General features: G+C 33.5%; 1 protein-coding gene across 1 annotated transcript; it reads right to left on the bottom strand.

The window, feature by feature from the left end:
• LOC105176096 (enoyl-CoA delta isomerase 1, peroxisomal) lies at positions 4,905–6,080 on the bottom strand. Its single transcript, XM_011098799.2, has one exon. The coding sequence runs from the start codon at positions 6,010–6,012 to the stop codon at positions 5,251–5,253; it is 762 nt and encodes a 253-aa protein (XP_011097101.1). The 5' UTR covers positions 6,013–6,080; the 3' UTR covers positions 4,905–5,250.

Genomic DNA, 13,070 nt, shown 5'->3' with positions numbered 1-13,070 from the left:
TTTTATTATGGGACAGTATGGGGCCTACAGTCTACTACTACTTGATGCTCAACCGCTTCTGCTCTCAAATTTATGGACAACAATTATGGAGCTTCACATCAACTCTTTTTCATTTTAGATAAATTACCATCACACTGTGATTGTTTTTATTTTTAAATTATTTTCGAAATAAATTAAAATATATTCAATATTTAGTATCATTCAAAAATATCTTATTTAGATATTTTTAACTATTTTAGTATAAATATATATATACAACACATATATAAAAAAGACATGATTTGATAAATAAATAATAATTTTTGTCTCCCAAAACACAACATTAAACATATATACTATGTTTGTTTTTATTTTCAAGTTATCTCTGGAATAAGTCAAAATATACTCAATATTTGCTATCATACAAAAGCACCTTATCTGGGTGTTTTCAACTGTTTTGACATAATACTACATAAATATATAAAAGACATGATTTCACAATTAATAGTAGTTTTTGTCTCCCAAAACACAACATTAAACATATAATACTTATTTTAAATTATCTCAAAAAATAAATCCAAACATACATACTATCCCTAACACACACTTATTTATCTTTGTTTTTCTCTCTCTATCTCCACAAAACACTCAGAAAACGAATCTAAACATTACGCACAAGTTTTTCAAAAATATGATATAATTCTAAATAGAGAGATAGTTACACCTCTCTTCTTTAAAACTTTGTGTAATTATATGTAAATTTTTGTAATTTAAAAACTTATATTTAACATCTCTAAGGGTTGCTTTTATATAACAAATAAGTCCCTCCATAATTCAAATTTCACCAAATTTACTGATATTAATAACAAATCTTAATTAATTAACAAATTTAAAAAATAAATAACAGATTAAAATTAAGTGAAATACCTAAAAAGAAAAAAACTAAAATTTAATAATAAAGTAAAAATATTAACTTACATGGTTCCGGAATACGACCGAAGTGGTCGTAAGGGGAAGAAAATTCTGATGGAATCGCTAAAAGATAAAAACAGCTGAAGTGTGGACCTAATGAAATTATGGTGGAGGGTAATGCTGAGTGCGACTTTGATTTGAGACTAGCGACATACATGTTACAAAGACATGAATGACGACGGTCAACGCCTCAGACCTGTTAAACAGAACGGCCCAAACACGTTTTTACGCGTTCACATGGATTTGCAATAAAATGTTTGTACATCTTTTGTCCGGAAGAAGAAGCAGAATTTGTGGGCTGAGGAATTCAGCTGAGTCCCGGTAAAATGGGTCGTATTCAATCCCCATTTCATCTATAAAATCTTTACGTTCAATTTCTGCATCTAATTTATTTTTTTTTTATAAATAAATGTTATGTAATTTAAATATTATGATATTACAAATGAATAAATATTTTTCTATTAAAAAAAATATTCTGGTTGAATCTAAAGACCAAATTCAATTAATAAAATCAAAGACTTAGATTTTTGTGATTCCAAATTATGGGGTTAAATTTAAAATTGTATATTTATGTAATATATATTTATATAAATTTTAATTAAAAATATACGTAGAATATATTTATATATAGAATAAGAGTGATATATATATATACTAATCGTCATACACGCCGTTTTTGTGTACATATAATAAATAATTATTTACACTTTAAATATATTATATATAAAATATAATATTTTTATATTTAAAAAATATAAAATAGACGTGGTTGAGAATACATAAGGATATTTTTGTAATTTAAAAAATTAGTGTAGCGGTGTAAGTAACCGCCATTTTTGTGAGTGAAAATGGATTTTTTTTTTCTTATGTAGAATATATATATATATATAGAGAGAGAGAGAGAGAGAGAGAGGTGTTGGTGATTAGGGTATGGGGAGGGCGGTGACGAGGTAGGTCTAAGTTGGTTTGTCAAAACTTAAGAACGACCTCTAGAAAGTTTGAATCCAAACTCGCTTGGGACTTGAGAGCTACTGGCTTGGAGTCGATTAATATTTTTAAAATGATTATCATAACTTCGTAAATATGATATAAAATATAATTATTGAAACGTAAATTTCTCTTTATAAATTTATATGTGCATGTTATAGTCATTGAAATATTAAAAATTTTAGAATATGTATTATCTATATAAACATTAAATATTTATATATCATTTATATCTTTATTTTAATTCATAAAAGAAATAGTTTATGTATTATATATAAATATAAATAAATCATACATATTTTTTTATATATGTACAAAAAAATATTAAAAAAGTAATCGAGATCGATCCGTTCGAAGTCCAAACTACTAAGATCTGGGAGCCATTTAAGGCTTCAAATACCTTTTAAATTGGGGAAAACTCTTATTTATAGGGCTCATGTCAACTCTAGAACCCTTAGGCAAAGGTCGCACCAATAACTATCGTTCCAGATTGACATATCACGTCACACCCAACCCTAAAAGCATTATTTATAAACAATCAGAGTAGTTTAGGAGTTGATAATTTACTCGTTTAATATTTTCGGCACGAACTGTTTTTATCAAGGTACTATCAGATTTGGTTAATTTATTTGGATCCCAGAAAATGAATTTTCGAATGACTTCTTAATCTTTTATCTCATCTTCGATGACTGAGTTACAAATTTTGTTAAATCCACCTCAAACTCGTAAAAAATGTTGCATATACTATGGATTTTAGGCTTTTTTTTTTCTTTTTACTCGGAAGTTTCCACAGCTCCGGCTGCTGGGTCTGATGTTTCCACACTTCAACGCGGTGCTGACCATTCATGACAAAAGTGAAAACCAACAGAATCAACGAATCGAAAACCTACCACAAATGATGTTGAACTCTCCTTATTGTGCACTTCCACATTCTTTCTGCTTTATGAAGCTTTTCCTCGTCCATTTGCCCCAAAGTATCCACATTTCCATGGCCCTATTGTTATTAGTTGATGAAATTGACATAATCAAAATACTAATTAAACTGGCGAGATCTCGCTGTAGCAATCAGAGGTAGTGTCCGTTTCGTCTTCAAAAGACAATTTAGTTAGGATAAAAAGGTGTTAAAATTTATAAATCGTGCAAGTTTCACGTTTGCTGCTGATATGGGACAGGAAAACCATTATCTATCATTATTAAATAATAATTTACAGGTTTTTTCCCTTTTTATCTTTATTGTATGCTCTCTGTGCATTTATAACTCAATAATAATTATTCAGTATAATTTTTCTTGTGAATAAAAGCTATTTAACTCCGATCTTGACTTTTACCCATAACTCCTGCATTTTAACATTTCAAATAATTATTTGAAAATTTATGATTATTTAATTAAAACCACCACGGTTTATTGGTCCATCACTCCTAATTAAATCATAAATAGGTCCGCATAGAGGGGCCATCACATTACATCATAATTTATCATATTTTCAAACCCCTACACTCCCTTTCGACATTAGAGAAAATAATCAACCGAAGAATTTTGATATCTCCGTAACTTCTTTACTTTGAATGCACGATCTTCTCTTGCACATAGTAATTCAATAAAATAATATCTTGTGCACTCTCATTATATAAAAATAAACAAATCCATATCCCACATTTCTCTTGAATTTTAAATATATGTATTTAATTTTAAAAATATGCTATCTTTGTACAAGATAAATAAAGCATGAAACGCCATTTCAAGCACATATGTGAACTGGCCAGATAGCAATAAATTATAAAATCTTTCATCATATTCACTCAAGAACCCTAATTAAGGTCTAACCCACATGCATTTCTTCACGTCAATGATCATATATTCTTGAGACATACAATACTATTTAGACATGAAATTTACTTAAAAGTTTCTTAGTACTGAATATACAAAGGATATCTTGACTTAATAATGATTTTTGTTCACAAAAAATTATTTGTTTAGTTTTTTAAGTTTGCTTGCTATTAATTTTACTGCAATAAAAAAGATCGAACAGTCATTAAAATAAAGATAAATATACAATAGATAAGGGTATAATGTTTATTTTAAGAAAATTAACATTAGAGATCTTCTATCCCAAAGTGAGTTCAAGATATCACATATCTTTAGAGAGGATAACCAAGTCGTCGATTATTTTGCTAACCAAGCCTGTTTCAACCAACATCTCACCATTTTATCTCCTGATAATATCACAGGTATTTCTAAAGGTTTAATTAGACTTGATGTCTGCTCCTTCCCTACTATTAGAATCAGAAGTATTAGTACCTTTAATTTCAGTTAAAATACTTTTCATGAAATTAGGGGTACTTCAATTAGTTCTTTGTTGATACTGGTGTCCTATCTTAGCTTTTTCTGTGCTGTTTTTGTGGTTGTACCTATATGGATTTCTTGGAGGTTACTCATCCATATGGTTGAAGTTGGGACCTATATTTCTCTGGTTACCTTTTGGTTTTGTCACTTCTGCTGCTCTTCTTTGTTATATCTTTTTCAGGTCTTATAAACCCCTTTCACAGATTCAAAGGCTGCCAGCTATACAAACATGATCTCCACGTTAATACTTATGTTCATTATTTATCTTTTTGGAACATTACACATACTTTGGCTTGATATTTTTGTACAGATTTATTTGCAGGTGCTGTGCGATCCACGACGTAGTGGGATAACAAAAACCTTTTTGACTCGCCATAATTTTTTTATGACACCTGTTCGGGTCTTTTGTTGTAAGGGAGTAGTACTCTTGGTTTATGGCTTGTGTATTTTAATATAAAGAGCGAGACATTCCCTTGATATGGTATCAAAATTGGTGAACTGATAAAACATTGCACCGCAATTGCAACAAAGCCTAAACTGTGGCACTAAAGATGCAATTCGCTCTCAAGGTATTTTCCTCAAATATCTCAACTTCAATATTTGTCTATTTTTCACATTTTGCTTTCAAATATGCCTTGTCGTTACACACAACCCGCTAATAACAGAGCACATGAAATAAGCCCATGAGGTGAAAGAAACAAAATGCATACTCCACAACTCTCTTTTGCTGGTTTTCCCGACTACAAATCTAACAAGAGAATTGCTTATCATAAGTTCATACATATACGATCACACATCACAGTTCAACACTTCATTTTAGAATTATGTATATATAATTATTTCCTGCCAACAATATGTTGCCAATTCTCATACCCTAACAAATCCAGCAAACACATTCGTATCATATGAAGTATACAGATTCTCAATTCCATTTCCACATAATTCATACAAATGGAAGAACCATTCATTCATAATCTTGAAACAGCCTTACTGTCGTCCACATTATCGCCAGAATCCCCCACCGTCTCATCCGACCCGAGCACAGCCAAGACGTCGGCAAGCACAGTCTTTCGGTTATTGGCATACACTTTCCCGTCCCATTTCCTCCTCACCAAATCCATGCCCTGCCTCACCGCAGCCTCCACAGTCTCCTCAGCATTCTCGTGGGCCGAATCCACAATCCCCCACTCCACCCCTGTTGCAGCCGAGATCTTCGCTGCCTGCAAAACCACATCCCTCCGCACCTTTGGAGAGGCAATCTTGCTCTTCACAATTGACATAAACCAATGGGGGATTTTGTGCTTAATGTCCAGCTCACTCATGTACAGAACCCCTCTGTCCTTCCGCATGAGGAGGTAGTCATGACTGAGCGCAAAAATGAACCCGGCCGCGGACGCGTGGCCGGTTACGGCTGCGATTGTGGGCATGGGGAGGGAGATGAGGTCCGCCACCAGAAGCCGGAGTTTCTTGGACAAAACCTTGGGCCGTGCTTGTGCTTGCGCCCGAAAAAGGTCCGGGTCCGAGAGAGCCCATGAGAGGTCGTAGCCGTTGGAGAAGAACTTGCCCTCGGCGGTTGTGATGAGAGCAGTGGAGCCCATCGACTCGGACTCGGACTTGACCCGATTAAGTGCGGCCAGAATGGAGTCGATCAGGGTCGGATTCAGCCGGTGCTCATCGTTGCCGGTGATTGTAAGGATGAAGAGATCGCCGCGTTTCTCTAAAGTGCACATCCTAACTCCAAATCCTCACACTTTTTACACACAGTAAGAGTGTTTTAAGAGGGAGGCGAGTTTTCCAAGTAGCGCCTCATATGTGTGTGCATATATATATATATATATATATAAATGCTGATGCAGTAATTGGTTTAATTTTTTCTAATAAATTTTCATGACTTTCTTATATTTTTTAGTGTTTTTATTTAATTAATTAATATATTTTTTTTATAATTATAATATTTTTATAAATATTTTATTATGCACACACATACGACTGTGCATATATACTAGTATATAAAATTATTAAAGTTGTGTATATAAAACTCAATATTGAATGTTTACTAAGTTTATTTATAAAAATACAATATTATCATATTTTAGAAATTGAAAAAATTATTTTATAAGTTACAAATACTATATATATTTTCTTACTCAATTAAATATTTTTTAATTAAAAAACAACTATTTTTATTTAAATACATTAATGTAATAGATACTACATGGTTACCCTATGATATAAATTTAACAATATTTCAATTTAATAAAAAAAGTGAAGATATATATGCATATATATTTCTAAATTTATATATATACAATAAAACATTCAAAATGCTATGAACATAACATATAAAAGTAATATATATAATAAAAAATACTATTAATTGGATTTACACTCATCAATTAATTATCATAGATATTATGAAAAAAATCAAATTTTTTAATGAATAACTTTTGTTTGTCAAGTTTTCTACCGTAAAGTACTCCCTCTTCCCTTGTTATTGAAAGCATTAATTACGGTGAATTATTTTAATAATATCAAAAAAAAAAATTACGAAAACAAGGTGGTTATGAAATCTTTAAAGAAATAGGCCGCACCTATTTGGTTATGAAATCTTTAAAGAAATAGGCGGCACTTAAATTGTAGCTAAATATGAATATTTAAATAGAAAATTCATTAATAAATGAGGTAAACAAAATCAGTCTATGAAACATGAACGAAAGCAAGATAATTAAAAAATAAAAATTTAAGTGCAAGTAAATACTAAGAATAAATACAAATATTATAGAACCACAAAATCTTTAAAAAGTAAAGAAGAACACTTGAATGGTAGATTGCCAAAAAAATATAATTTTTCCTATTTTCAACCAGGTGTATATTATTCTTCCTATTTTTTATATGCGGCTATTATTTTTGAGATAAATTATTTTATCATTTGAAATATGTCTCCATTGAATGCGGCCATGTACCCTCTCAAGATCGAGTGATTGGGTTCTGAGGATAAAAACACGAACGTGAGGCTCGTCGGGTGCGTCCCCGACAACGACCCTCCGATGCTCAAGTTAGAGTTGATCGAAGTAAAAATGTGCAAGCTGAAAATTATAGGTCGAAAATATTAAAGAACAGTTACCTCAATAAATGAAGCGTCGGGGTATTTATAGCTCCAGGTGTGTATGGTGGTTTGATCCACGTATCATCATTTGGACGATAGTGTCCCAGATCGGACGGCTCTTATTAAGTCGGGTCTTCCTCTCTTGGGGCTGGTTCTTTCCGACCCGCTTTAGTAGGACGCGGATCTTGTTTAGAAAAATTACAGAAATGCTCTTCATTAAGGATATTTTTGGTAAATTGGGGTTTTCCCTATCAATATTTTACTTTTGTATCTTACCATTAGTTTATCTTTTTATTTACAGTAAAAAATTCACATGATGTCGTGGTTTGGGGTCCGTAGTTTGAAATCAGGACACCAAATCGTGGTTTGAAATCACGAGATGATCAGTTTAAAAAAAAAAATTAATTCGAATCGCGATTTCTAATCAGGACTCGTTATATTAATATTATACTATTTATATAAGTTATATTAATATAATTTATTTACTTTTTTTTAGTAAAAGAATAATTAACCCGAGGGAGGGTTGTGGTTTAATTCAAATTGTGTCGGTATGTGTGTGGGTGGGGCCGGCCAAGCTTATGCCCCTTTGATCATTTTATAATTATTTTTTTTATAGAATTTGCAATTTAGTTCCTTAATTTATAAATATATATAATTTAATAATAAAAAAAATTATAAATTTTAATCTAGTCCTAAAATTTATTTTTTAGTTAATTTGTGACTTTTAATCTCTTAAAAATTAAGTAACCGAGTTCAATATAATTTTTTTTATATCCCAAATAAACTCAAATAAATTCTTTGTAATTAACACCCTAGACAAAAAATATGAAGAAAAAATAGAATATTATATATAATATTATGTTTATTATAATAGAGTACAGAGTGTCACAATTTTACTATTTTCTAAATGGACGAAATATTTAAGTGTATATAAATATCAGTGAATTTAGTTTTTATTTTTCACTCAAAATTTGATTTAATAAGTGCATAACACGAGGATTACACTAGACGTTGAAATAAACAAGAAATCAGCTTCGCCCTAGAAAATATATGGTTTTCCGCTAAGATTAATTATTACAATAAAAAAAAGTAAACCATGGCATATACAAATCAATCACATTTAGCAACGGTCATTAGTCGTTTTTCCTAAAAATGTGGCCAAAATATTAGCCATGGCTAAATCCATAACAAATATTTTGACTAAAAATAATCATGACGAATATAAATTAATTGTGGTAAAAATTTAAATTTTTACTTTGATTTTATGTACAGTAATTATTAATATTAATTTACTATAATTTTTAAGTCGTGATACTTATGATGTAATGAAAACTCATGTTTTTTGTGGTATCGAATTGGGAGATTAAAGGTATTTCACGTTTTAATACTTTAAAGGTCCATATTGCATTTGGAAGTGTAATTAAAGGTATTTCACGTTTTAATACTTTAAAAAATAGAACTTATGATTTGATTGGGTAATGCTGCATTCGGTTATATAATCAACGGTGTTTGATGTTTTTTATACTTTGAAAAAGGGAAAAATGCATGCTACCTCTATGTAATATAGGTAACGTGCAAAATACTTCTATAAAACAATATTAAATTATTTTTTTGTATTTTTTAAATTAAAGCAATTTATCCTTTTAAAGTGATGTGTGTAGTGCAGTCGTCTCTCTTGCTGGTGTGCATGATTTTTTCGATTATGTATTATATATCTAATTTATAATATGTACAAATATTTATCAAAAAATAAATATATTATTTTATATATAATATTTTTAGTAATATATACATTTTTATTAAAAGAAAAACAAAAGAAACTCAAAATGTTGTAGTACCTCACATAAGCGATTGGTCAAACAAACCCGTTTTTATAAAAGACATGATATCATGACTAGAGTTAGGGGTGGAAGAGGTCTTCCCCTAACTAGTCGCCAAACCTCAATCTAAGTCCTTAGCATAAAATATTTTTTCTTTTCAAGGCCCTGTAGAAGAGACACTCCCCTTCAAGAATTTACACTAATCTCTGGCTATCTTCCTAACCCAAAAAAGGGTATAAAAGGACTCAATGGAAAGAGGTAAGAAAACCCTCGAGATAAGTAAAAGAATTCAGAGTAAATTGACTAACATAAAAGACCAAACTCTTTTATAGGATTGAGGGTAGGCCTTCCTAGGATGACATTATAGGCTAAAGAGGTGTCCACCACCAGGAATTTTAATGACACGTTCTTCGAGTGGCACCAATGCCTAAGATTAGAGCGAGTGAAACTATGCCCCTAGGATGGACCGCCTCCCTGCGAATTCGTGGAGGGAGGTATTCACTTTTTTTTTAGGGGTGTCTCCCAACTGCATTTAATTGTAGCTTTCCCCGAATAGTATGTCAGCAGAACTTCCAGAATCTATGAAGATACATCTCACTTCGTAGTTGGCCGTTCTGCCCTTCCAAACTAGATGAGGGGGACATCCTTGATGGGTATCGAGATCACCAAAATTAATTCCTACAACACTTGTGAAAGTGGGAGTAGGGTCGATTCCACAGAGACCGGCTTTAAGTTGATTTCTTTGAGAAAAAAAAATAAAAGAGGGGAGATTTGATGATAAAAAGAAATAATTAAAACTAAATAAACTGATTGAAACTACCTGGCGAAGATACGAGAGAGAGATTTTTCGGTTAAATTTAGGATCATACTTGATTCTTGTGAATTAATCATTGATTTAAGAATAACACATTTATAAATGAATAAATCAGTTATAGTGTTGGTACGACATAACACCTTACCTTTCCTTACCTTTTCGTCAGCCAAGGTACGACCGTTGACTAGATACCTAATTAATAGACAACCCTGGGAACGTCCACAAGATTTAATCTATTAACAGCATTAAGAATTAGAAAAGTCTGATTCTAATCAACAAACTCCTACGAGGATAATTCGTTTAAACTAGATCCACATTCCCCATAACACAACTAATTACTATGATATAATTAATCATGCTACATTGCTACTAAGCATTGAACTAAATAAACAATTATACGGATTTATAAAGTCCAATTATCTAAGCAAACCTTCTTGATAATGAATAACCGATCGAGTCATCCATAAATCAGGCGTTTGTAATAAAAGCACAGGAAATAGCATGAATATTCATTTAATAAGTGTAAAAGGAGCAGATTAGATCTCACAACATATTATGAATCAAGCAATCACCATACCTTAACCAAAAAATAAGGAATTTAGCCGGACATGTTAATGGAAGAACACATGAAAAGCAAAGTAAAAAAATATCATAAAAACTAGAGAAATAGAAGAGTTCAAAAGTTGTCTCCTAAAGTGAATTACATCACCTTTATATAATAGCTAGATACCTAATTCTACTAAGATTACAAGTAGATTCCTAATTGAACTAAAAGACTTATAGAAATAGAATTATAATCCTAGTTAAACTCCTCTTTCATCAAAGGTAGTCCAAGCAACTCCAAACTCTTGCCAAAAATTGAGTTTGAGTCTTTTCTGAATTTCCATTTTGGTACTTTTTTTCGTTTTCCATTTCATTTGTCCTAATGCTGCAAAATAATATTTAATTAAGAGCATTTGGTCACAAAATAGGCTAAAATATTACATGAAATAAGCACAAAATGCAATCCTGTCAATCCTCCTTTGCATGACATCCCAGATTTCTTTTATAGTCACGCCATGCGCTTTTTTAACCTGGGTCTTTCTAGCATGATGGGAGTCCCCTCTAACTAGCCCTCCAACAATCATTCGTATGACTTCCTTTCGGGAAGATCATTGGTTTCAGTCTTTTCTCCAAATGTATTCATGCGCTCTTCATTTGGTGAAGATTCTGGAGGGAAATCTTTACTTATTTTCCTTTATTAGCTTCTTGCTTAATGTATGGCCCTGTTCCTCGGGCCTTTTCCCAGCAAATATCCATTTTGGATAAGCCTCTCAATTTCATTCTCTAGGTGCTGACATTTTTCAATTGTATGGACATAATCATTGTGAAAATGGAAGAATTTGTCGGACTTGGGACGTTTGGGTTGTTCTCTCCACAATCAAGGACGAGTTAACAAGTTTTTCCTTTAACTGCCATGAGGGCCTGGGTGATAGGCACCATTAAAGGGGTGTAGACTGCATTGATCCTCTCGAAGGGCGCCTTCTTGTGCTTGAAATCAGTACGTTGTTTCTTGAAGGGGGCATCCTCCCGAGCTTCTTTCCTCTTCTCCGGGCGACTCTCCTCTTTGGAGGTTTAGGTGGCCCCCATGTTAATGTACTTGGCCGCTCAAGCTAGGAGGGCATCAAACGTCAAAACAAGACTTTTGGCCAGGGACTTGAAGAAATCCCCATCCAAAAGTCCTTACGAGAAGCCACTAGTCTTCACCTCTTGTGTGGCCGAAGGTACCTCTAAGGCTGCAGTGTTGAATCTTTGCACGTATTCCCTTATTGTTCTTTTGGCATATGGTGAAAAGGCTAAGCTCTGTCTTTCGAAGCTTCTGACTACTGGAAAATTGGTGCAAGAAGAGGGATCTGAACTCCTGGAAGTTTTCTGTTGTTCCGGTGGGCAATTCATTAAACCATTGTTGTGCGGCCTTAGCAAAAGTGGTGACGAAGACTCGACACTTGATTCCATCCGTGTACCTGTGCAAAAGGGTTGCGTTCTAAAAACATGAAAGGTGTTCTTGAGCGTTAGACGACCCATCGTACTCAGGAATAGTAGGGGTGCAACAATTTATAGGGAGTTGTCCGCCATCACTGCGTTTGTGAAAAGGAAACCCTGTTGTTCTTCTCTTGGGATTCCCGCTATCTGGTGTTGTACATCCTGGAGACCCTTTTGAAGGCACTCCAGCTGAGCCAACCATTGTTGGGGAATCTCTTGGGGAGCTGCTTGAGGGAGCCCTTGTATCCCCGTTGGAAGGTTGTTGGTTACAACAACATTCTCTTCTGGTGGGCTTCCCTATACTCCTCCTTGAAGGATGTCTGCTTCCACCACCGGAGCTGAGCGGGCAGGTACTAGTACCGGCATTTGCTCCCGAATGGCCGCTGCAACTACCTATCGAATTTGCACCCAGCAAAGCTGGGAAAGTTCTCCTGATGTGGTGTCTGAGGAGGTGTTTTGCCTTAGAGGGTCAACCAAAGGATCCATCACCCTGTGGGTAGCATCGGAGTGGACAAAGCTGGGGTGGACTCTCCTACCGGTGCTAGGGAGGTTCCCTCCACAACCTTCAAAGACTGACTGTTGCTAGGTGCCTCTACGACCTTCTGCTTGTTAGCGGGATTACTGGGGTTTTCCATAGTAACTCACGCCTTTAACTCAATTCTCCAAATACAGCGCCCATTGATACGTTCGATTTTAGCACGGGTCCCAAGTCTTTGGATCTTGATGCTGGATTTGGACTAATTGAGTAAAAGTACTTGAGAAAAAAGACCTGCAAAACAACACGTTAGCACTCTGATGCTTAAGTTAGTCCCCTGTTTAGGAGTGAATAAATGCAAAGATAAATTATAATGAAAAACTCAAGTAGGAATAAGAATTCCATAAGTGCCCCATCTGTCTCGCACCTCCTGTTTCCCGACGACACACTAATCTTCTATCAGGCATCCCCAGAATCCTCCCTGACAGTCCAAGAGGTTCTAGACACTTATTGGGGCGCCTCCGGCCAAGAGATAAATTTCTCGAAATCTT

This window comes from Sesamum indicum, linkage group LG13 (genome assembly GCF_000512975.1).
Source record: "Sesamum indicum cultivar Zhongzhi No. 13 linkage group LG13, S_indicum_v1.0, whole genome shotgun sequence".
In the NCBI taxonomy this organism is placed as follows: Eukaryota; Viridiplantae; Streptophyta; class Magnoliopsida; order Lamiales; family Pedaliaceae; genus Sesamum; species Sesamum indicum.
The sequence above is the reverse complement of the archived record's forward strand: the minus strand, read 5'-3'. Positions and strand labels throughout refer to the sequence as shown.